Source organism: Lontra canadensis, unplaced genomic scaffold (assembly GCF_010015895.1).
Source record: "Lontra canadensis isolate GAN:19392208 unplaced genomic scaffold, GSC_riverotter_1.0 scaffold21, whole genome shotgun sequence".
Classification (NCBI taxonomy): domain Eukaryota; kingdom Metazoa; phylum Chordata; class Mammalia; order Carnivora; family Mustelidae; genus Lontra; species Lontra canadensis.
In genome coordinates, this window is record NW_022631015.1 from 17000905 (window position 1) to 17027045 (window position 26141).

The 26141-nt window shown below is 43.4% G+C and overlaps 1 protein-coding gene across 2 annotated transcripts in view; it reads left to right on the forward strand.

Annotated features, from left to right (window-relative positions):
• The first annotated feature begins 3263 nt into the window (after nucleotides 1–3263).
• Nucleotides 3264–26141, forward strand: part of RNF144B (ring finger protein 144B) — a 66277-nt gene continuing 43399 nt past the window's right edge. For both annotated transcript variants that reach the window (XM_032861625.1, XM_032861626.1), the window contains exon 1: nucleotides 3264–3470. In XM_032861625.1, coding sequence (XP_032717516.1) covers nucleotides 3306–3470 — 165 coding nt within the window. In that variant the 5' untranslated portion in view covers nucleotides 3264–3305. The remainder of the gene's footprint in view (nucleotides 3471–26141) is intronic.

Below are 26141 nucleotides of genomic sequence, written 5' to 3' on the forward strand. Positions count from 1 at the left end.
ACTTTATTGAAGTATGATTGACAGACAAGAAGATGTACATATTTAATGTAGACAATTTGATGAGTTAGAAGATAAATATATGTCTGGGGAACAGCATAATACCTTTATTTAACAATACTATGTTGTATACTCAAACATTTGCTAGGAGGGTAGATCTTCTGTGAAGTGCTCTTACCGTAAATACACGCACACAAGTAATGATACATAAAGGGGGCAGGAGGAAACTTTTGGAGGTGATAGATATTTTTATATTTTTATAACTTTGATTTGTAACCACAAAGGAAGGAGTGAACACTTAATGTGTCTATGGCGAGAGATAAAATTATGTTTTAGGTGTCCACAGTGAACACAATTTCCAGTTCTGCCTTCAAAAGACTACTTCTAAGAGATAATCTAAGAAGTAGTCAATTATGTCTTCATTTCTTAAGTGTCCTATGTCTCTTTCTAAAAAAATAAGATGGAGGCACCTGGCTGGCTTGGTAGATAGCCTTGGTAGATAGCATGCAACTCTTGGTCTTGGGGTCATGAGTTCGAACCTCACATTGGGAGTAGAGATTACATTAAAAATTAAAAAAAATAATAATATAGGTTGAGACTGTAAGAAATAATTGACTTTGTTGAAGAATACCTAGATCTCCTGCTAGGTTAGAACAACAGGATTTATCTATTCATAACTGCTTCCTCTGGATGGGCTCTTCGTGTAATTGACATTTGTGGTGTTGGGTGGCTGGGCCTGTGTCATTCCTATCTTCCCGACTCAGGAAGCATTTACTGGCTACCTTTCTTCTTCTTCTTCCTCCTCCTTCTCCCTTCTTTTCCCTTCCTCCCCCTTCGTCCTCCTTCTTCCTTCTCCTCCTCCCCCCCTTCCTCTTCTTCTTCCCTCTCCCCCTCCTCCGTCTTCTAAAATTGTATTAAGTTTTAACATTTTAATTCCAGTGTAGTTAAAATGCACTGTTAGGTTAGTTTCAGGTGTACGCTATAATAATTCAACAATTCTATGCGTTACTCAGTGCTCATCATGAGAAGTGTACTGGCTATGTTTCTTCTTGATGTTTGACTTGGGATTTCTCTTTTTTTTTGGGGGGGGCAAAGATAGTCAGAATATGTTGTATGCGCTGTGTTTGGAAAATAGAAATGTGAAGACTGCAGTTGGGGGAGACTGATAATATCCCCATTTTGGAAGTGGGATGTCTTGCAGAAACAGACAGGTGGTAGTTGTCTGTGCATAAACTGGGAAGAGAAGAGAGGCAGAATCACTCATTTTGACTCCTAATTGACCCTAAAGTGAGATTTTTTTTTTAACTTCAAAATACTGAATTTGATAGGCATGTTGATTAGCTCTTGGATGATAGCTCATTAATAGTTAATCAAATAAGAATACCATGTCTCAGACCTTATTGAGCCTTTCCAAAATATTATGGAAGCTGATCATTGATTAGTTTTCTATTCACATTTATTTTTAATCTAGTCTACTACTACTCAAGGAGCAGGTGAAAAACCTTGAGTATTTCAGGTTCCTAGAGTCAGTAACTATTGATTCTTTCTGGTAGGACATTAACATAGTGCAGTTAGATCTCATAGATTTTTTTTTTCCCCTTCCATCTCATCCAATTTTGTTTTCTCTCCCTTATTTTTGTACTTTTGAACCTATATGTTGAGACGTAAGCCACTGTGGAGCTCTGTAACAAATCCTGAACATATTTCTTTTGCTCAAAAATTGGGACAAAAAGAGTATGGTTCTCTTAGGGGGAGAGGCTGTTCACAATGATTTTTATGGCCAAATTTCTTAGAATTGGCCATAGTCTTTTAAAATAGTAAGAACTATAGGACTTTGCTTCTCTCTAATTAGAACATGAGGCTTCCTGATATGATCCAACTATAGAGTATTTTCACAATTATTTTACCTCTTTTAAAGATCATCTGAATAAAACAGGTGGAAGGGTTTCTGTTCTTTTTATTTTTCATCATAGTCATCCGTGTTTGGAGATAGATTTTGCTCTGTACAGTTTCAGTGACCTAATGGTACTTGTAGTCATGGACTTTTTGTCTCTTTCTCTCTCTCTGTCTTTTTTCCCCCCTTCTTTCCTTACCCCTTCTTCCTTCTCTCTCTCCCCATTCCACCCCTCCATGTAATATCCACTTTCGAGGCAGCTCTGGGGTAATGGACCAGACACTGGGCTCCGTCTCAGAAGGTGGAGGTTTGAATTTTGCCCTGCTATATCCAAGCTCTGAGAACTGTGGCAGATTATTTAACTTCTCAGGACCTCAGTTCACCTATAAAATAATCCTCATGGCTGCAAAAGTTGAAGTGAAATGACATATGTGAAAGAACACAATACTGATGCCCTGTGGGGGGGTATGTACTGGTATAAAATAGACATAAAATTTACCATTTCAGTCATTTTAAGTGTGTCATTTGGTGGCATGGAGCATACTCATAGTCTTGTGCAACCTTCACACTATCCATTTGTAGAACTTTGTCATCATTCCAGACAGAAACTGTACCCATGAAATAGTAAAATGGTAACTCTCCATTCCCACCCACCCCCACCCCGTCCCACCTTTCTGCTTTCTGTCTCTCTGAATTTGACTTGCTGGGTGCCTCACATTGATGGCATCACACAATGTTTGCCCTTTCGGGTCTGGCTTATTTCACTTAGCGCGATGTCTTCAAAGTCCACCCGTATTGTAGCGTGTGTCAGAGTCTCATTCCCTTTTAAGGCTGAATAACATTCCATTGAATGTTTCTATCACCTTTTGTGTATCCGCTCATCTCTTGATGGGCACTTCCATAGTTTCCACCTTTTGACTGTTGTGAACAGTGGTGCTAGGATTCTTGGTGTGCAAGGATCTGTTTGCATCCCAGTTTCCGTTCTCTTGGGTGTATACCGAGAAGTAGAATTGTTGGATCATACGGTAATTCTTTGTGTAACTTTTTTGAATGACATCCTATTTTCAAGTGTCTTTCTTCTTAATCTGTTGGATTGTAGCGATGCAACTCCTAAACGTTTTGTGTGTTCCTTGTGGTCTTCTCATCCCTGTAATTTACATGAGAGGAGGCAGGATGGAGAGGTCCCTGTAAATGTCAGGACGCCAGGAACACCTTGTTAAGGTGGCAAGTCCTGGAGCCCACAGTTCTCAGAATTGCCTTTGCCATGTGCCTAGACGGTGTGGGAGGGGAAGCTTTGCCGTGGAGGAGCCCAGATGTGTTGCCTAAACAACCGCTGTATGAATGAATAAAGTATTTTCTGCCTTGGACCTTCCTGTAGGGATTGAGGTGACTAGAGACTGGCGAGGAGAGGCTGATGGGCTCAGGTGGGAGAACGCAGTACCTCACCATGACCACCGAAAATCCGGCGGCGGGAGAGCTGGCTCCGGCCCCCCTTGTCACTTGCAAGCTGTGCCTCTGTGAACAGTCCTTGGACAAGATGACCACACTCCGGGAATGCCGCTGCCTCTTCTGCACAGCGGTAAGTCTTCCCTGATGCTTTCGTCACGAGCGTGGGAAAATACGGAAGGGGAGAACCGTGAAAGGACAGGGTTGGCTTCCGTGGCTTTCTGGGATGCCGGGGTTTACGACAACAGGCCCCCGTGTGGGAGAGCTCTTCCACCTTTGGGTCTGTCTCCAAGTATTGTCTTGAATGGTAGGTCTGAGATTTCCTGGTTTGGAGGCAAAGGATAATATATGTGTGAAATGTAATTATTGGTTAAAGAAGCAGAATCTGTTCTTAAAGGATGAGGCAAGGAACAAAATAGAAATATTCCTAACATGTCTTAACTACCATCTGAAAGGCATTTGCCAGTTATTTTGAACGATGGAGAAAGCAGGTAGCAAATTCCTGAATTTTCTTTTGTAGACTTGCTCATCTCCTACAAAGCCCATGAAATCTAATTCTTTTACTTTGTTATGACAAAGTAAGATTCTTTTTTCTCCCCCTATTTTCACAATATGCCGGATGGTTCTTATTTGTCATGAACAGGAGAAGCCTGTTCATCTCCAGGGGTGGGCTTGTTTCTTTTACTCTGATACTTAGTATCAATGTGTGTGACCTGATTGCCTGGATCCCTGAAGATTGGTTGGTTAAGGTGTAAGATGGGAAACAGAACGACGGATTCAAAGTGGCTGCTAGAAGCATGAACCTGGGTGGTCTTATTCAAATTTTCATTTATTAAACATCTTTTGAGCTCCTCCTGTGTGTCAGGGATGCTGTGGGATGTTGGGGACGTAGCGGTGAAGGAGATGGTTCCCGCAGGGAAGAGGGACACATTGAAGGAGCATTTATGTTTAGTGGAATCCGGGGAAGCTCGGCCTACCAGAGGAATGTCTCATGCATGTGGGGGACGGAGGGACATCCTGGGGGCAGTGATCTCTGAGCTGAGGCTTTAATTAGAATTTGCAAACTGATGCTTGTGGACCAAGTCTGGGCTCAACACATTTTTGTTTGGATCCCCAACTGGGAAATTTCATGAGAAAATGAAAAAGTGGTACGATATATCTACTCTGGGCCTATGTTGATAGGCCCAGAAATAGATGAGCTTTCCTCTGTTAATATATATATCAATCATAATCATCAATTCGTATCTCTCTATATATGTATTTTTTAAAAATTTATTTTTATTTATTTTAAAGAGAGAGCACGCGCGCAAGCAAGCACATGAGTGGGGAGAGAGATGGGGGAGAGAACTCCAAACAGACTCCATGCCCAGCACAGAGCCCAACACAGGGCTCAGTGCCATGACCCATGAGATCATGACCGGTGCCGAAATCAAGAGTCGAATGCTCAACCGACTGAGCCACCCAGGCGCCCTCCTCTGCTTATGTTACCCTCCTCTCTCCTGTTTGTGTTTGAATCAACTGCACTTTTTTTTTTTTTAAAGGATTTTATTTATTTATTTATTTGACAGACAGAGATCACAAGTAGGCAGAAAGGCAGGCAGAAAGAGAGGGGGAAGCAGGCTCCCCGCCCAGCAGAGAGCCTGATGCGGGGCTCGATCCCAGGACCCTGGGATCATGACCCGAGCTGAAGGCAGAGGCTTTGACCCACTGAGCCACCCAGGTGCCCCTCAACTGCACTTTTAAACTGAGGATGGGTAAGACTCATGCAGGACACGTGCTGCCATCTCAGCCTGGCAGAGGCCTGATGCCCGAGTTACAATATTTACCATTTATCTTTGCTTTGGTGGGCCTTGTAGCAGCAGACTGTTAATGTTTATTATACCAAGGTATAATAATCACCAGACAAATGTGGGTGTAGTGCCCTGACTTGAGAAGGATGTTGAATTGCTCAGTTATAGTGACCAGCGCTTGTATCAAGGGGAGTAAGAAGAAAGGAATCGTTAGGGAAGTAGAATCATTTATCAAGAGGCATGTTTACTAAGCATATCTTTGGGGGAAAGAAAGCACATAATAAGTTAAGGTGAAATAAATTTTTCTCTCTCTTTTCACTTAGTTCAGTTAATCAATGCGACGTGTTCTCAAGCTCGTGTATATCAATTAAAAATTTTGGGGGGGATTGAGAATTCAGGTGGGGAGAAGCCTTGGGATTATTCTTAGGTAAAAAGGAAGAAAGAGATTAAAATCCTTCCCTTAGGTCTCCCATCCAAAGATGACAGCGAGGACAGGAACTGTTCTAGGCCCTGGGACTTACCAGTTTAAGAAACAAAACCCAGCAGAGATGCTTGCTCTTAGGAGCTTACAATCTATCCAAGGCAGTTGCACAATAAACTGTAAACACAATAAACGAGCGAGTTCTACAGGATGGGGTCATGGGCCTGCGGGAAGGAGTAAGGCCGGCTCAGGGAGCTGGAGTGCGGCGGGCTGGGAGGATTGCATTTCCATTAGGCTGTCAGGATGAGGCCTCAGGGACATCTGTGCTGGCTTTTCCTCTTCTCCTCGGCCTGTGTTGCTTAAGGAAGTGACCTTGTTATCCAGGGGTGGCTTCAGTTTCCTCTGGACTCGCTTTGCTGCCGACGGCTGTGTTCCGAGGGGTTGTTTCTCTGACTGGCGCACCTGTGTTTCGGACCCTTGCCTAATCCTTGAAACAAATGAGTCAGAAGCAACGTTTGGGTCAAGGCAGGATGGAAATTTTTGTCTCAGGGTGACTGACGTTGAAAAAGCAGGATCTGGAATTGAGTTTTTGCGACGAGACTCAGCAGTTCAGGGTTCCAGTTTGGGCACGAGCGTCTGCACGTCTGGGGACGAGGTATCTGATCGCATCACAGTTACGGTTGCAAGAGCTCTCCATTTCTGGTTAAAAACGACACAACGGCTTCTCGGTTCTCCTTTGGCAATTGGACAGTAGGAGTTAGGACAATTGGATTATTCTGTCATCTGTGACCCTACTTCCTCATTGCTGGGGAGTGAGTGCTCCAAACCAGAAAGTCAAATGGCTTGGTGTTTTTGATATCCCTCCAAGTCTGGAACTTTCTGCACCTATAAACATTAACCTTCCCTGGCTTCCTGTACCGCATTCCCTGTGATCTACCAAACTAGTAACCTGCATGTACTGGATTACATTAGTGTCTAAATTTGCAACTGACATCAGGCTCACCTGAAATACTACTCTAACTTTTTATCATTTAGACCTTTCATTTCTTCTTTTAAAAAAGCTATTACAGGATGAGTCTGATCCCCCAGATTTTAGTTTGCACTTAAATACTGGATATTAAATATTGATATTAAAGATACCAAGTTTGTTTTGTGTTTTCAAGGCTGAAATGAAATTTGTGACTTTGCTCTTTGAAAATTTTATATATTTATTTGAGAGAAAGACACACACACAGACAGCATGAACAGGGGGGATGGGCAGAGGGAAGGGAGAAGCAGACTCACTGTAGGGCAGGGAGCCCAACTTGGGGGCTCCATCCCATGCCCTGAGCCAAAGGCAGAGGAGTACCCGACTGAGCCACCCAGGGACCCCTTGTGACATTTTTTAATCGGCATCTACTAGTAATTTCCAGCTTTAAATATGACTGGATGACATCTCCTAATTATTGGCTGGGAAGGACATCTTGGGCAAGTTGTGTCTTTAAAATAGTTTTGCTGACACTGTTCTCCCTCCCCTCCTCATTAGGAGGCTGACCAAATGGAATGGTCCTCTTGCTGGATCCAGTATACGTTCATAGATTTAATAAAGCTTTTTATACCTTTTACCCTTGTCCTGTTTTCCCTAAGAATGATCCCTGACCAGGTTGCCGTGAGCTTAAATTCTTTCTGTTTCCAAGATCAGTGTGCCCTGGGAAAGCAGTGTGGATAGATGCGGAGTGTCTGACTGGACCCTTGGATGGGGTCCCTATCTTTAGTGAGATCTGGCCTTTAAGTAGGTGCCCCCACCCCTCGTGTGCTCTGTGGCCCTCCAGCTCTGTGAAGCAGAGGTGATCCTCTGCTAGAGTGTCCCAAGCCCAGATTAGCTCGGAAACTGGTATGTTCTCTCTTCCTCTTCTTGGAAGGGACGTAAGGCACTCGAGAGGCTCTGTGAAATCTTCCGGTTAAAAGAAAAGCGGGGCACCTAGGTGGCTCAGTGGGTTAAAGCCTCTGTGGTCAGCTCAGATCATGATCTCAGGGTCTCGGGATCAAGCCCCGCATCGGGTTCTCTGCTCAGCGGGGAGCCTGCTTCCTCTTCTCTCTCTACCTGCCTCTCTGCCTACTTGTGATCGCTGCCTGTCAAATAAATAAATAAAATCTTAAAAAAAAAAAAAAAAGGGATCCTGTTTCACTTCTCCTGAGGAGGCGTTTCCATTTGACCATACCACTTTTTTAGTGGAACACCCATTAACTTGCCCACAATTTGTGCGCTGGCGAATGCTGCTTTAAATCATTGACGTGTAGGTAATTCTTGATTTAATGACGTCCAGAGAGCAGACTGTAATGCGTGTTGCTTCAGATAGCCTATCAGTATAGCTGGTTTCTTGGTAAAGGAAACTTCGTGAGTTCTGTTTCGGAGGGTGGTTTCTGTAGACTGTTTGCTTGGCTTTAATATAGGAAGAAAGTGTAGTGTAAAGCAAGGAAGTCTATACAGGACGGAAATGGGCATAGCTGTCACAAGCATGACTGATCTCGTAGATCATGAGGTGCATTATGGAGCCAAAGAAGTTGGTATTTTGGGGTTCTGGAGAGAGGTGTTGCAAAATTACTTGTTCTTGCACTTGAAGGGTAAATATCTCAGGGATGTTAGTCTACTAACTAATGATATGCAGAAACTCTCTCTCTTCTCTTCTCTCGCTCCCTCTCTCCTGTGGATTTAAATAACCCAACCCATGAAAATTCAAAATTTCCTTTTCTGGCATTTGCACCATACCCTTTCAGATAATACCACACCATTATAATTCAGGTGGGAGAAAAAAGAGTCACAAAAGTCAGTTATCAAAAGGAGGGAAAATTTGTGGGTTTGCTCCCTGGTGAGCCATTTTTGCCTCCCTGATTTATTTTGGAAGCTATTTCTGTCTGCCACGAATTAAAGAATAATGGAAACACAGTTGCTTGTTTTTCTAACCTAGATAATTTCACCTGAAAAGAGTCGGTATGTTGGGCATGGTCTATTTACCTTTCAGATTACAGACAGGATGTGCTGAGCAAAAAGAAAATATCGTCCAGCCATATTCTTGCCTTTTTTCCATTACGTTTTGTTGGCTCCAAGTAGTTAGAACTCCTTTTACTATTCATTTCTCTGAGCCAAATGGATTTTCCAATGTTTAAAAAAGTGAGAGGAAATATAAAACTTTTTAGACCAAGCCCTTCTTTTCCTTGGGGCCTGTGGAGTGACCTTTAAGAAAAGCCCACATACGGCCTGGGAGAGGTTTACAGTTTGGAAAGAGTTGCCATGTGTGCGTGCGCTGGTGCATGTGTGTGTGTGTGTTACTTGTGCTCACATGTGCGCCCACATGGGCTGATAACTTTCAGATGAAGCTGAGAACCCGTGGTGGTTCTCTCCTGGATTCTAACTGGTATCTATAATAGGATTTTGGCAGGAATGTTGTCTTTCTACTACCACTTCCATGTTTCCTTTCCAGTGGTGAACCACGCAGACTTGGAGGGAGGGAGACCCCGGCTCGGGTCAGGCTTTGCCACCGTCCATGAGTGTGACTTTAGGCCAGATCTTTGGCTTCTCTGAACCTTAGCGTTCTGACCTGGAGGGCGGAGGGAGGTAGGGGAGGATCATGGCGATCTCAGAGTGTTGTGGGAGGCATCAGGTGCGACCCCCAGGGCAGTCCCTAGCTTTCTTTCCGAAGTTCCCTCAGTAGGCTGAGCTGTTCTGTGTTTCAGGAACTGTTTTAGAGAAAGGAAATCCTGTAAAGACTTGACTGCCTTCCTCATTAGCCTTTCGTAAAAAGATGGTAACATAGGTGATTTCAGCCTTCCTCCTGTTCTGAGATACCCACGGGGTCGCTGTTAGGATAGAGAAGGAGGTTTCTCTGTTGGCTTTGTCCCAAGATTGGCTGATGGCTGGGTGCTTCAGCTTAAGAGGTAGAAGTAGGACTTAGAGGAAAAACAATATAGCTCTAAAAGTGAATAGAAGAGAGTAATTACCCAAAGAATAAGAAAACACTAATTTAAAGGGATACGGACCCTATGTTTATTGAGGTGTTATTTACAATAGCCAAACTATGGAAGGAGTCCAGTGTCCACTGGTAGATGAACGGGTAAAGGAAATGTGGCGTATGGACGTATATATACAATGGAACGCCACTCAGCCATAAAAAAATGAAATCTGGCCATTTGTAACAACATGGATGGAGCTAGAGAGTATTACGCTAAGTGAAATAAGTCAGTCGGAGAAAGACAGATACCCTGGGATTTTACTCATATGTGGAATTTAAGAAACAAAACCCATGAACCAAGGAAGAAAAGAGATGAACCTAAAACAAACAACCCAACCAAACAAATAAACACCAAATCTTAAACTCTAGAGAACCAGATGGTGACCAGAGGGGAGGTGGGTGGGGGAAGGGTAAAATAAAGGAAATTAAAGAGGGAGCTTATCACAGTGAGCACTGAGTCATACATGGAGGTGTGAGTCACTGTATTGTATACCTGAAACTAATGTAACACTGTACAGACTGATATCAGAATTAAAATAAAAATGGGGGCGCCTGGGTGGCTCAGTGGGTTAAGCCTCTACCTTCAGCTCAGGTCATGATCTCAGGGTCCTGGGATCCAGCCCTGCATTGGGCTCTCTGCTCAGCAGGGAGCCTGCTTCCCCCTCACTCTCTGCCTGCCTCTCTGCCTACTTGTGTTCTCTCTGTCAAATAAATAAATACAATCTTTAAAAAATAATAAAAAATAAAAAAAAACTTAAAAAAATCATAACTGTGACTAAATCAGCACATTTCTGGTTCATGTAAGAGATCAGATGAAAGTGTCTCAAGCTACCATTTATTTAGAAGCTGCTCCCCCCGCCCCACAAGCATATAGTAATAGAATAACTGGTTGGTTTGATGTGTATAGTCTAGGATCATTTTAAGTACTTTTTATTGGGAACTCTCTGGAACTGCAAAAAAGCATGAGGCATCCCAGGCCAGCAAGGTCACAGAATTTTTTTGTCCCCTCCTCTGGTGGTGACCTGCCAGCCTTTCCTGAAGCTTTCAAATTCCCCAGTTCTCTGCATTCCCCTGTCTTCCAGTCCTGTGGAATGGACAGAAGTCAACATGGCCAGTTTAAAGCCCACTCTTATTCTGGTGGTTTCTGGTACTAAAATACACTGGTGGGTGAGGTTCCTCGTAAGGGTAAAGTGAATTCTTCATTGTCAGGGTTTCAGAGGGTTTATCTGTCACTGTTCCTAAATGACTTCAGTATTCTCACTGCTTAAACTCAAGAGTTCCGATGATGGAGCTGTGATGACTTTGTATTTACCAGGCAAGTCCCTGATTTGAAATGCAAATTTCGGTACTATATTTTCCCACCACCGAGGGAGCTGCTGGGGACAGATAGTATCTGAGAAGTGGGAGCAGACTGCCACGGCATGAGAAACGGAGTAGGGATGACTCAGGGAGGAGTTGGCTTTGAGGACCATGATCTCATCCGCGCTTTAGTGCTCGCTCGCTGCTCACTTATGCAAGGCAAGTGGTAGAATGGAGCAAGAGGAAAGAGCAGCGAAAGGAGACCACACTTTGCGGCCGAGTGACTGCCGCGGCTCCTCCTTCTGGATGCCGGTCTGGTTCCGTGTCTGTGAGACTGCGTCTCAGATCTGGTTGCTCGGGCTTTGTCCACGTCTACAGAAATATTGATTGTGCCCTGTATAGTTGGGATGGGTGCTGTGTATAGGTGGGATCAAAGCCCGTTTTTCAGATCGCTTCACGCCGTAGTGCAGAGCACAGATACTGACAAGCAAATACGGAAGTCAGATGATGATAGAGGCTCTGAGTTAAAACAGAGCAGGGTGAGGGGGATGGCGAGTGCTGTAGGGGCAGGGTTGGGTGGGCAGGGAATCCTCGCTGATAACGGATTACTTAGGCAGAGACCTGGAGGACTGGGGAAACGGACTGGCAAAAGAGGGTTTTTGGCAGAGGGGAGCGTGTGGAGGTCTGTCCAAAACTGGGATTGTGCGTGGTGTTCAGGTATGGCAAGCAGGAGGAGGGGCAGAGGGAGAGGAGGAAGCAGGCTCCCCACTGAGCAGGGAGCCCCATGCGGGGCTCGATCCCAGGACCCTGAGATCATGACCTGAGCCGAAGGCAGAGGCTTAACTGACTGAGCCACCCTGGCACCTGATTTAACCATGTTTTACGGGGATCACTGTGTTAATAAGGATTATTTAGAGAAACAAATCCATTGGAGATAGATATACGTAGCTCCAGCATGAGATACAGATCCATGTGTGTATATTAAGAGATTTATTAAAAAGAACTCACTCATGCAGTTATGGAAGTGAAGTCTCCTGATGGCCTGCCTACAAGTGAGAGACTCGCCTCGGGAGAACCACTGGTGTAAGTTCCAGTCTGCGAGCAGGGAAGACCCGCGTCCGAGCTCATGGGGTCAGGCAGAGAGAATGAATCCTCCCTTCCACTTGTGCTGCCTTGTAGTTCCGTTCAGTCCCTCAGCTGATGAGGTGAGGCTTACCCATGTGGGGAGGCAGCCTGCTTTCCTCTGTCTACACATTTACATACCAGCCTCATCCGGAAACACCCTCCTAGATCTCCCTAGAAATAATGTTGTACCCAAATAGCTGCGTAGCCCATGACCTGGTCAGGTTGACTCATAAAATTAACCGTCACGGTCACCCTGGCTGCTGCACAGAGAAATAACTAGAGGGGCAAGGATGAAGGCAGAGAGACTAGTTAGAAGATAAATAGAACAATCTAGACCAGAGGTCGTAGTGGCATGACCGGCAAATGGTAGCCGCTCATGTGTTTGGGTCGTCTAAGGCTTCATTTTCTTCCTTTCTTCCTTCCTTTCTTTCTTTCTCTTTTAAAGATTTTATCTTTTTATTTGATGCAGAGAGATAGACAGCAAAAGCAGGAACATGAACAGGGGCAGTGGGAGAGCGAAAGCATGCTTCCAGCGGAGCAAGGAGCCTGATGTGGGGCTCCATCCCAGAACCCCGGGATCATGACCTGTGCTGAAGGCAGATACTTAATGACTGAGCCACCCAGACACCCCAGCTTCATTTTCTTTTATAGAATGTAGGGATAATAATAAATCATCTAAGGTTATAGAGAAGATTACGATAGATAATCTGGGTAAAGCATTTAATCCAGTGCCTGGAATGCAGCAAGTGTAGTAGAGACATAGGTCTCTACTAATTTTAGTGTGATCGTTGAGATTTTGCCTGAAAACCTCCAGGAGTGGGTTTTTTTTAGATGTATTTATTCATTTGAGAGAATGCACATGTGAGCAGAGGGTAGGGCAGAGGGAGAGGGAAAGAGACAGTCTCCACCAGACTCCCCATGAGCCGGGAGCCAGCCTTGGGGCTTGATCTCACAACCCTGACATCATGACTTAAGCCAAAATCAAGAGTAGGATGTTCCACGGATCCAGACACCCAGGCACTTCTGCAGAATTTAAAATTCTAAGCTGTCTTTCCTTCTGTATCCGTTTGAAACCTATTTCCATATAAATTCTACCAATTAGCGCTGGTCTGTTGTCCAGAACAAAACTGGTTGAAATTTAATTTTTATTCTACTCACTTAGCTCTATATTATTTGAATGACACTTATCTTCCTTTTAGGACAAGATTACTCATTAAAAATTTTCCCACAGTGCTCTGTCCATTGTGGGGATATTAATAAATCAGACTTCATCCCCCACCTCTCCACCCCTTTCGTTGACACAAGCTTTTGGAATGAGCTTTATTTGCACAACATTCTTGACTTTGATCATGGGTTGAACAAGTACTTCGGGTGTTTCTATATTCTCTTCGGAAAGCATATGGTATCAGGGAAGGGGGCAGTGCTGGGACATGGAAGAAGATTTAATTTCTTTTTCACAAAGAAGGTTATAAAAAGATGGTACGTTGGCAATCTGTGTTGGTGTGTTGTGGAGACTCTTTTTTTTTTTCCCCCATAGCATACCTTGCCAAAGTTTAATTTTTCAAACCACCTATCAGAATATGATAGTCTGGCCAAACATTCAGACTGTGACCAGAGAGCAGGCAAAGGTGGGAGTAGAGTGAGAGAACTTTCCCTTCCAGCCAGTGAGTCACTAGAGCTTTCCTGTTTTTTCTCTTGTAGTTGTATCTTTATTCCAATTTCCTATAAGTTTGTTTTCATCTTTTAAAAAAAAAATTTTTTTTAAGATTTTATTTATTTGAGAGGGAGAGAGAACACACATAAGCTGGGTGAGGGGCAGAGGGAGAAGCAGGCTCCCCGCTGAGCAGGGAGTCCGATGTGGAACTCGATCCCAGTACCTGGAGATCATGACCTGAGCCGAAGGCAGACACTTAACCAGCGGAGCCACCCAGGCATCCCAGTCTGTTCTCATCTTAATCCTGACTCTGCTCTTCCATTTGATATGGCCACGTACCAGCCATGGTGCTGTGTGGATAGGCATAACCAGTTCACTCCTGTGCGAGGTGGACCCTCTGATAAGGGACGTACAGTGTGCCATGGGAGCAGGAGGGAAGCCACCCAAACTAGTGCTGGGGAGGTCAGGGAAGGTTTCCTGGGTGGCTGAGACCAGGAGAGGACTAGGTTGTTTGATGGTGGTGCTGGTGAGGCTGTGGACAGGAAGAGAGCCACAGGGAGGAGGGGCAGGCACAGGTTAAGGCACAGAGCCAAGGCAGGGTGGCGTATAAGGAACTGAACTGAGAGACGTCCCTGGAACGGATTGTGAGAGGTATGGGGGTGCTTGAGCATGAGGTTGGAGAGGGAGCATGGGGAGGGGCTTGTGTAACTTGTTAAAGACCATTATGGTGCCACCGAAAGGCTTTGTTTGGGAATGGGGTAGGGAGAAGGCTCTGGCACAGAGTGGAGAATGGTCTGGAAGGGAGCAAATACGGGGGGCCGATGAGAGCTTGGAGGACACTCCCCTCATCCACATATGTGGTATTTATTATGGCAGACTGCCATTTTGAGGTCTGGAGTATGAAAAGTATTTTCATGTCCCAATTTCTCTTTCCTATGCATTTGTATGTTAACATCCGATTTCTTAAAATGTTGCTGTCAAAATGCCACTCTTGTCATTCTCTCACGTGCCCCTACTTGAATCCTATTCCTTAGGGCTGACGCTGAAGTCCTGTTGAACTGTGTCTGTCCAGATCACCTTCTGCTGCCTCTCACGTGACGCATCTCACACTCTCATGTCTTTCTTTCTTTCTGGCATCTTCCTCTTTTCTTCCTTTAATACACCACTGGCTCAGTTCCTAATGAAGTTTCATTGCCTGATCAGGACAATTGCAAGTCAACAAGCCCTTTGACAAGCAGAATACTAGATTGAGGGGATTTATTGGTGAAAAACTCAAACATGGTTCTTACCCTTGTGGCATTGACTACCCTAGTGTAAAATGATCAATTCTGCTCTGAAAGCATTTAGCATGAAAATCAAATCATATAGATTTCATACAAATATCTGTATTTTGGGGCACCTAGGTGGCTCAGTTGGTTAAGCGTCTGCCTTTGGCTCAGGTCATGATCCCAGGGTCCTGGGATGGAGCCTAGCATCTGGCTCCTTACTCAGCAGAGAGCCTGCTTCTTCCTCTTCCTCTGTCCCTCCCCCACTGCTTGTGTGCACTTTTTCTCAAATAATTAAATCTTAAAAAAAAAAAACAACCAAGCAAGTATCTGTATTGCCTTCCACTCCAGCAATCTGACCTCCAACCATTTCATCCTTGACTGGAAGTTCACTGTGGGCAGAAGCCCTAGAAAAAAGGCATCACTAATAATCCCACTTGCCCAAGGACGGCTGCCAGCATTCATCCACCTGATTCAGCCTGAGGCATTATTCGAAGTGCTTGAACTCATTCCATCCATAAAGTGATGGCCCGGATGGCTCATTAAAACATATCCCTTCTTTCAAGATCATGATGTAGATTACACAGTAGTTCCTCGTTTACTTGCCTCACAGATGTTGGGGTCTGTGTGCTCATGTTTTGAGGCCCACTCAGCGCTCTGTCCCAAGCCAGTAATTCACCTGATGGCCACTTTCCTAAAGTGCTGGGGTCGGGGGCAGCGACAGTGCCGGAGCCTGAGAGCCACTGCTGTTAGCACCTGTGGTCATGCTCCTGCTTTGGCGAAGTCTGCAGTCCTTTCTGGCAGGCTGTGCAGGCTTTTTAGTTCCTCTGTGTTTTTCTGTAGAAACGGGAAGTCAGTAGGCAAACCAAGGCCCCAAGGGACGAGGCAGAAGGCAAGGGCACAGGGTCGATTGCTCTCTTCTCTTCCACTGCTAACCCAGAGTGCAGTGCTATCCGTCTCAGACTTTGGTTTCAGCCACAATGCCAAAGTTTGAGTCACTGATTTCATGTACCTGGGCCGGGGGGCGGGGGGAAAAGAATGTAATTAGAAATAGAGTGAAACTTTAGTGCTTATTTTCTTTCTTTTTAACCCCATTTTTCCTTGCTCTCTCCTTTTTAAAATTAAAGACTAGTTTTTATTCTTAATAATAACCCAGTCATTTGTGCTGGGTTTTTATTTATTTATTTATTTATTTATTTATTTATTTATTTATTTTTTTAGGGGGAGAGAGAGCAGGGGAGGAGCAGAAGGGGAGGGAGAGGGAGAGAAAGGATCCTAAGCAGGTTCTGTGCCTGGTGTGGAGCCTGGTGTGGGGCTCGACCTCATGATCCTGCCATCGTGACCTGAGCAGAAATCAAGAGTTAGACACTTAACCAATTGAGACGCCCAGGTGCCGTCATGCTGGTTTTCTTTTCTTTATTTATTTTTAAAGATTGTATTTATTTACTTGTCAGAGAGCACAGGCAGGGGGAGAGGCAGGCAGAGGGAGAAGCGGGCTCCCCGCTGAGTAAGGAGCCCAAGTGGGACTCGATCCCAGGACCCCGGGATCATGACCTGAGCCAAAAGCAGTCGCTTAACGACAGAGCCTCATGTCTGTTTTTAAACAGACATGTTTAAAAACATGTCAGGTATCCTCATGCTGGTTTTAAAACAAAACAAAAACAAAAAAGCTCCTAAGGTATCAACTTTATGATCAGTTTGCCTTCCAGACTCCTCCTCTGTTGCAAATATGTGAACACGGGGTTGGGTATATATTCATACACATCATTTAATAGACAAATGGGGTCTTTATAGGTATTTTTCTTTAACTTGACTTTTACAAATTTTACTTAGGGTATTGTGGACACGCTTCTGCATAAGAGTATGTAGACAAACCTTCCTTTTTAGGTGTTTGCTATTATAAATGAATAATTTGTGTACTTGTATAAATGTGAAACTGTATCTATTTAAGAAAAATTTCTAGCAGTGGAATTGCCTAATAAGAAGGTATGTGCATTCTATATTGATATGTTGCTGAATTGCCCTGGCCCCCAAACTGTTGTGCCAACAGCCCCCACCAAATGTGTAGGAAAAAGCCCCCTTCTTTGACTCTCTGGACATTTTCAAATTTTTTATGTTCTCTAACCTGAGATGTGGAAAGAACATATCTTTTTGTTTAATCAACGTTTCCTCTTTCTGAGAGGAAGCAAATTGTAGCAAGACAAACTCCTCTCATGAGTCTATCTTTAAAAAATACAGTGTGTTCAGTGTTAGCACAATTTCAGCTGATTTTAATACCCTGGTATCCACAGCACTGTCAAGTTAGAAAAGTGGGTCCTATCCAGAGAAGTGTACTGTATTTTGGAGACATGAATGAATGAAAACATACTGCATGTGTACGGTTGGTCCTAATGTTGGGGAGAGATGCATTATCACACAAAAAGGTTTATGTACCCTATTAAGAAGTTACTATGTAGGAAAAGGAACTTATAAAAGTGTAGACACATTGGGTTATGGACATTAGGGAAGGAATGTGCTATGGTGAGAGCTATGAAGTGTGTAAGCCTGACGATTCATAGACCTGTACCCTGGGGCTAATAATACATTATATGTTAATAAAAAAAAAGTAAAATGCCAAAAGGTATAAATAAAAAAAAATATAGACACGTTGAAGACAAAGAGGTTGCAAACTAGAAAATTCAGCGAACTCTTAAGCTCCGTTTTCTGACTGTTTAAGTGCATCAGGGGTTGGTTAGGTGGAGAGCTCAGAGAGGCGTGGCACCTCTTGGGATCAGGCTAGACCCAATCAGTGCCTCATTTCCACAGAAATACATAAGCTCTGTGTTAACCAAAAGCCTCAGTGGTTTTGGAGATTTTCCCGCCCCCAGCAGGGAGGTCCTTTGGGTTTGACTCTTTCAGTTAAGCCTTTGGAAGTTATTAGCCACATGAATGTAGGGTGGAAGGTTTTTATTCAATGTCTTTGACCCTCAGTTTATTCATCTATTAAAAAAAGTCAAGAAAGGACAAGCAAGGCCTTTAAGTACCTGCCATGTCATATGTAAAATGCAAGAGTACAATTTTCTCCCCTCTATTTACTCTTAGCCTCCAGTTTGCACATTAAGAGACCAGTGCAGGGGCGCCCAGATGGCGCAGTGGGTTAAGCATCCAACTCTTGGTTTTTGCCCAGGTCATGATCTCAGGGTTGTGGGACTGACACCCTTGTTGGGCTCTATGCTGAGTATGGAGCCTGCATAAGATTCTCTCTCTCCTTCTCCCTCTGCCCCTCCCTTCTCCCCACCCCAGCTCTCATGCATGCTCTCGCTCTCAAAAAAATGAAAAAGAAACCAGTACAGAATTAAGTAACTTGCTGAAGATCCATAGTCTTAATTCCTAAATCATAGGGTTGTTTGGATGTTGAGAGCAATGTTTGTGGAAATACATAATATACTGCCCGGGACGTAGTATGTGCTCCCTTAATTTTATTTGTTAGTGTGGACAATGGGTGAGCCCCATAATTAGGTTTTTACGATTCTATCTGTATTTTCTAAAGTTTGGCAAGAGCCTATGTAATGCAAGACTGACAACTGGTTTTCATGTATATAAAAGCTTAGTTAGATCAAAGAAAATGTAAAGAGCAATGGATCAAAATCCAAAAAGGTTTTTTTTTTTTTTTTTTTTTTTTTAAGATTTTGTTTATTTAGTTGACAGAGAGAGACACAGCAAGAGAGGGAACACAAGCAGGGGGAGCTGGAGAGGGAGAAGCAGAGACCCTGCGGGGCAGAGAGCCCAATGTGAGGCTCCATCCCAGGACCTTAGATCATGACCTGAGCCGGAGGCAGAGGCTTAACCGACTGAGCCACCCAGGTGCCCCCCAAAAAATCCATAAAGTTTTGCAGAGACCAGAGTGTATAGAATTTGAACATACTTATGGCCAGAGCCCCAGACCGAAGGGATTGAGCGGCGTGCTGTGAACTTTCCACGGTGTGAGTTCAGGCACATTGTTTGAGGACACCAAGGGCTGAGAGGTTCAAGGCATCTGGTTTGCACACTTGGAAGCTCCCAGCACACTTAGTGTAGATTCAGATGTTGAAACTAAGGTCAGTGCTCAGGGCCTGACCTCCAGATTCTAAGACTGATGTTGTTCCATGCCCAAAGCACATCACATTTGTGGAAGTTACTGGTGTTCACAAGAAGACTTGTTTCCAAGTGATTCCTGCATGCTGAGGGTGATGAATGGTTGGGGATTCCAAAGCACAGAGACCTTTACTTACTGCAATGGGGAAAAACAAACAAATTCTTGTAGCTATCATATCTGCTTTTCCTAGGTAGTATGTATATACAAATTGTCTTCCTATGGAACGGTGTCTAGGCTTGGAAGACCTTTAAAGTTTACAGCATTGAGAACCTTCTGAAGGAAAAAAAGTAGTGTTTTCAAATTGCAAAGATCCCAGTATTTTCTCATGCTTGAGTGTGAAATGAGGATGACAGTACCCGTCTCCGAGTGGCTGTGAAGAGAAAATGAGAGAACATTAAGACACGCATCACACCGACCACTGGAGTTTGGCAGATATTCTTGTTCTCATTGACCGCCTTTCCCCAGCCTCTCGTGTAGGGAATTTTGTTGCAGACCAGTGGTTCTGCAAGTGTCGTCCTCCAGACAGCCACTGTGAACCTGTAACGAGGTCTGGAGCCCCACTACTAGATCAGAAACGCTGGGAGTGGAGCCCACTGATGTGAGTTTCAGCCCATCCCTGGGGGTGGTGGGGGGTGCTGCCCTGGTCTAGGGTCCTTGCAGAGCAGTCTTTAGGTGAAGCACTTATGAATTGCTCCCTATCACGTGCTTTCAAATACACAGGCCCCCTCTGTCTCTTTTGTGACCACTGACCATTTCTGAAACAACTGGTCTTATGGCTTTGACTTATGATCTTTGCCTTAATAGTCTAATTTGCTAGAATATGGCGCTAACTCAAAATATTTGGGAGCACCTGGGTGGCTCTTGGTTTCAGCTCAGGTCATGATCGCAGGGTTCTGAGATTGAACCCCGCATCAGGCTCTGCGCTCAGTGAGGGGTCTGCTTGAAGACCCTCTCCTTCTGCCCCTCCCCTAACCCTCGCTCTCTCTCTCTCTCTCTCTCAAATAAATAAATAAAACTTAAAGAAAAATTTGGAATGTGGTCATTCAAGGATAGTAACTAGGCTGGATTTTAACAAGACAGTCAAGAGCAGTCTTGGATATGTAACCCTTTGGGTCTGTTAAGAGAAAGAAAAGAAAGACTGAGTCAAATGAGGGCAATTAAAGTGAAACTAAGCACCACTGATATAAACTCCCTGATTTCTAGAAATCAGCTTTTTAGGGATGTCAAAAACATTCCTGTTTTTGCAGAACAGAGTCTTGGGGGAAAATTATGAGATGAGGGATAGTGGCAAGTTTGTTACCATCTCTATTATAAGTAGAAAGATATTCTGATTTTGCTGTGGACTTGTTGAATAAAATAATTTAAATTGATTTTGAATATTATAAGATGGCTCACATTCAACCAAGTCACTGTTAGTCCAGCTTTTTCAGATTCACGTTTTTAAAATCTAATAAATTCTGTTTTGTAAATGTAGCCAAGAAGGAAGTTTGCTTAAGGCTTATGTCTTTTTTTTTTTTAAGATTTTATTTATTTATTTGAGAGAGAGAGTGAGTGAGAGAGAGAGAGAGAGAGAGAGCACGAGCAGGGGGAGGGGCAGAGGGAGAAGCAGACTCCTTGCAGAGCAGGGAGCATTAATGCCATGACCCTGAGATAGTGACCTGAGCTGAAGGCAGACCCTTAACCGACTGAGCCACCCAGGTGCTCTAGGCTTCAGGCTTATGTCTGTGCTATACTTCCTAACTAGTAGTCTGTGTAGAGAAAAAATATCCTCTTGAAGAAACTAACAGCATCACTATTGTTTAACTTCTGGGTCATTGATGTGACCTATTTTGCATGCTGGCTTTGTAGGTTATATCCTGTAAAAAAAAAAAAAAAAAAAAAAAAAAAATATATATATATATATATATATATATATATATAATTGATGATGAGTTAGCTTGTCTCATTTATACAATGTAAATATTCATGAAAATTTTCAAAAATTTAGATAATGATTAATGCTGCTGCCATTAATTTTCATTAAGAAGATTTTATTTCACTCGAATTTATTCAAACTCTGGCTTAAATACAATACAGATATTGGGGTATTATATAAAATACAACATAGATATTTCCTTTTTTTTTCATTTAACATAGATGATTCCTGCTTTAAGGAACAATAAAATCTGAGATCTGGTGAGTGGTGTAAATTTTTTTCTTTTTAGCTTAAGAATTTGTACAACGGTTTGTTAGGGAACTGTTCAAACATACAACAAAGGTGAGAGAATTTTAGCAATGAGTATCTATATACCTCCCCCCTCCTGGATTCCAGCATCAAACGTTGAGTGTGCTTGCCTCATCATGCGTCCGTCCTTTGTATGGAGAGAATGCGTGGATGCTCCCCGCGCCTTCTCTCTAGAATGAACGGACTGCCCTCCTCACTGTGTTTACTGGGATGGGTTGGTTGGTTACATTTATGCAGCTACCTTGCATAGCCCTACATCGTGGCTGAAGGGCTTTGCTAGTTTGGGGTTTGTTTCCTTCTGTGCATTCCGGGTGAGTCAGAAAAGCTGCCTAAGACTTCAAATAGGGACTCTTTAGGTGCACAGAAGGGGGTTGAAGAAAGTGATAAATGAGTTCAGCAGAATCTCCTGATGCCTAATCTGGGCTGTGCTTATTCTCACTGTCTATCCTGGGCCTGTTGGTGAGGGCCTTGGGGCCAGCTGAGGGCTGGCAGTTCTGAGGTCTAATGTTTCTTTGGAGGAAATGGAAGGATGTAAACTTGGCAAGCCTTATTTTCTTTCTCTTGGAACCATTGGTTGCTTTTCTGGGTATACTGTGTTGTAAGCACCTGGCACACAAGGTTCTCTTTGGAACTAGCCTGAGAACTGGGGCCCTCTCTGTTAAGAAAGGCAGCCCTGCTGGGATTAAAGGGAGAGCCTCTGAAAGGTCAGGGGGAGAGTTCTTGAATTACGGGTGTTGAAAGCAGATCCTTCCCAGGCTCATGGCTGCGGCCTGCTCCCTGCTCTGATTGAAAGGGGCTCCCAGACCAGCCTGATTGATTCCCTTTGCGGTGAGGACTGGATCCCTGTGCTGCATTTCCAGTGGGTTTCTCTTCAGAGCTATTACATACGTCACTGAGTCTCTTAATGTAGGTGTTTCGTGATCACCTGAGACAAAGGTAGAAACATTTGATTGCTCTTGCTTGGTGGGAACTGGAGGTGCTTCCGATTGGGGGCCAGATTTAATCTCCCGTATTGAATGACTGTTCTCAAACTTACATGGCGGATCTTATTTCCCTTTTCTAAAAATAGTAGCAGCACTCTTTGGGGTTAAGTATTTAAAGGATCTCAATCAGAGCTTTCACTTTTACGTATAAAACTTCCTTCTTAGGCTTCCTTTACTGTTTCTTCTGCAACTAGTTAAATGCATGCATTCTCTGTGGAGATGTTGGTTAGAAAGGAGTCCTTCCTTCCTATGGAGATCGTACTTCTGAGTATGACAGAATAACTTAGGGCAGTGATGGTGGACGGATCTTCCTTGATGAGACTTGAGGGCATGGATTGTATTGAACTAGAGGTTCTTGAACTTGGTTGCAGACTGGAATCACAGTCTTTTTTTTTTGTTTGTTTGTTTTTGTTTTTTTTTAAATTTAATTAATTTTTTTTAAAGATTTTATTTATTTATCTGGAAGACAGAGATCACAAGTAGGCAGAGAGGCAGGCAGAGAGAGAGAGAGGAGGAAGCAGGCTCCCTGCCAAGGAGAGAGCCCGATGTGGGGCTCGATCCCAGGATCCTGGGATCATGACGTAAGCCCAAGGCAGAGGCTTTTACCCACTGAGCCACCCGGGCACCCCTGGAATCACAGAGTTTAAAAACACTGATGCCGCGTAACAGGACTGCAGAATGCAACATCAGTATACAGAAATTAATTTTACTTCTATACACCAGCAAAGGAAAATTCGATAATGGTACATTAAAATAACAATTATTAGCAATAATTTCAAAAGGAATAACATATTCAGGAATGAATTTAACAAAAGAAGCACAAAACTTATACTCTGAAAACAACAGAACATTGTTGAAAGAAATTCAAGAAGACTAAATAGAAAGACACTCGATATTCATGGATCAGTATAGGCACACTGAGGAGATATTGGGAATTCAGTTCCAGATTTAACTCAATAAAGTAAATACCACAATAAAGCAAGCCGAATGAATTCCCTCATTTCCCAGTGCATATAAAAGTTATGTTTACACTATACCCTTTTTTTTTCTTTTTAAAGGTTTTATTTATTTATTTGATGGACAGAGATCACAAGTAGGCAGAGAGGCAGGTGCAGGGGGCGGTGGCAGGAAGCAGGCTCCTCACTGAGCAGAGAGCCTGATGTGGGTCTCGATCCCAGGACCCTGGGACCGTAACCCGAGCTGAAGGCAGAGGCTTTAACACACTGAGCCACCCAGGCACCCCTGTTTACACTGTATTCTTATACTGTAATCTTTTAGGTGTGCAGTAGCATAATGTCCCCCCAAAATATGCACACTGTTAACAAAATTTTTTATTGGTAAAAGATGCTAACCATCCTCTGAGCTTTCTATGAGTCACAATTATCGACAGATCACTGTAACACATATAATATATAATGAAAAGATTTGAAATATGGCGAGAATTACCAAGGTATGACACAGAGACATGAAGTGAGCAAATGCTGTTGGAAACTTGGTGCCGATAGACTGGCTGGATGTCACGTTGCCACAAACCTTCTGTTTGTAAAAACATACTCTCTGTAAGTACAAAGCACAAGGTATGGCTATACTGTAAGATGGCCGTAAAAATGGATCTACAGATATAAATCCTATCAACATCCCAAGTATCTTCTTGGTGCAAATCGACAAGCTTGTCCTAAAATTCATATGGGAAATTGAGGGAAATCGGATAGACCAAACTATCTTATAAAAGAAGAACAAAGTTGGAGAACTGACTTCTGGTCCTCAAACTTCCTATAGTGCTATAATAAAACTATGTCACACTGTCAAAAGGATAGATAGTTAGCTCGAGGGAATAGAATTGACAGTTCCAGAAATAAATTCTCATGTTCATTGTCAGTTGATTTCCATCAAGGGTGCCAAGGCAGTTCAAAGGGAGAAAGAATAATTTTTCGATAAATAGTGCTGGGACCACTGGATACCATTTGCAAAAGAATGAAGTTGGACTGTTTCCTCATACCGTGGACTAATATTAACTCAAAAGGCTTCTGCCTGTCTCTTTGAAGAAAATATGGGAAATAGAAAAAAATTTCATGACCTTGGATTTGGCAAAACATGAACAGAAGAAAAAAAATTAGACCTCATCAAAATTAAAAACCTTTACAATGGACCTCCTCAGGAAAGTGAAAAAACTCACAGAATGGGATAAAATATTTGCAAATAATATCTGTTACAGGACACCTGCAGAATGTACAAAAAAGTCCTATAACTCAATAATAAAAACATAAATAACTCAATTAAAAATGGGCAAAGGATTGGAATAGACATTTATCCAAACAAGTCTGGATCAAAGAAGTCTTCCAACTTTGCATGCCAGTCACAAGCCCAGGTTGTTAACTGCACTTTTGATCAGCGGGCTGTAAATCATACGTTCCCATGACTTCCTCCTTGGCTTCGGTTACCGCGCTAGAGCAGCTCTGAGAACTCAGAGAAGCACTTTACTTACTAGATTGTTGGTTTATTATAAAATGCTGTAACTCAGGAATAGCCAAAGGGAAGACATGCATAGGACAAGGTGTGGGGAAAGAGCATGGATCTTCCAAGTCCTCCAGAATATAACACTCTTACCAAATCTCCATGTGTTCAACAACCAGTAAGCACTCTGAACTCAGACTTCTGGGTTTTTATGGAGGTTTCATTCCGTAGGTATGAGTGAGTCAGTCACTAGTGGCCCCTGATGTAACCTCCAGGCTCTCTCTGCTCCCTGGAGGTCAGTGAGTAGGACTAAAAGTTCCAGCTCTCCACGCCCAGAGTTGGTACTTCTGGCAACCAACCCCCCACATGACCTAGGAGCATTCCCAAAGTCTCCTCCTTAGCATAACAAAAGACACTTCTTATCTTTACCATCACTTAGGAAATTCCAAGGGTTTTAGATGCTCTGTGCTGGAAATAAGAAGAATGTATTTGTATTTCTTATTACAAATCATAATATCATGGCAGCCTTTCCCATTAGTGTCCCGTTGTTTCCAGTGTTTCTTGTCCATAGAAACATACCTGTCTCCTGTCCTTTTCTTCAAGGCTCTGCTCTCTGCCAGGAAGCTACTGCCTCATCTGACTATGCTCCTGTCCTAATTATTGGCGAATAGTGACAGATTATTCTAGAGACAAGGTTTTAATCAAAGAAATCTAAAGGTTGAAATTTCTGGTAATGTCGACAGGTGGACTGAGTGTAGAGAGTGAGACTTTGGTGGGGGTTACATAATTATATACACCTAATTTTATAGCGAGAGAGCGAGAGTACGCGTGCACCCTCAAGATCTGGGGAGGGGCAGAAGGAGAGAGAGAATCTTTTTTTTTTAAATTGTTTTTTAAGGATTTTATTTATTTATTTGATAGAGAGAGACCGAGAGAAAGGGAACACAAGCGGGGGGAGTCAGAGAGGGAGAAGAAGACTCCCCGCTGAGCGGGGACCCTTATGTGGGGCTCGATCCCAGGATCCCAGGATCATGACCTGAGCCAAAGGCAGATGCTTAACGACTGAGCCACCCAGTCGCCCCAAAAAGAGAGAACCTTAAACAGGCTCCACATCCACCACGGAGCCCAACATGAGGCTCACTCGATCCCTGAGACCCTGAGATCATGACCTGAGCTGAAATTAAGAGTCAGACACTTAATCAACTGAACAACCCAGGCGCCCCTCTATCCACCTAATTTTTAAGTCCTAGTTGTAATAAGTGTATAAAGGAGACATAACGAGTGTTTACAGTCTTGGAAGGGTTTTAAGCGGATGGCAGAAGGGATCAGATTTAGATTTTATTAAAGTTCCTTCTGCCAGCAGTGTGGAGAATTAATTAGAAAGAGGCAAAAACAGATACAGGAAGATTAGTGTAGGGACCAAGGCAGAAGCCGGGTAAGAGGTAATGGAAAGGGGTCTAAGGGTGGGACAGAGGAGACGGATAGA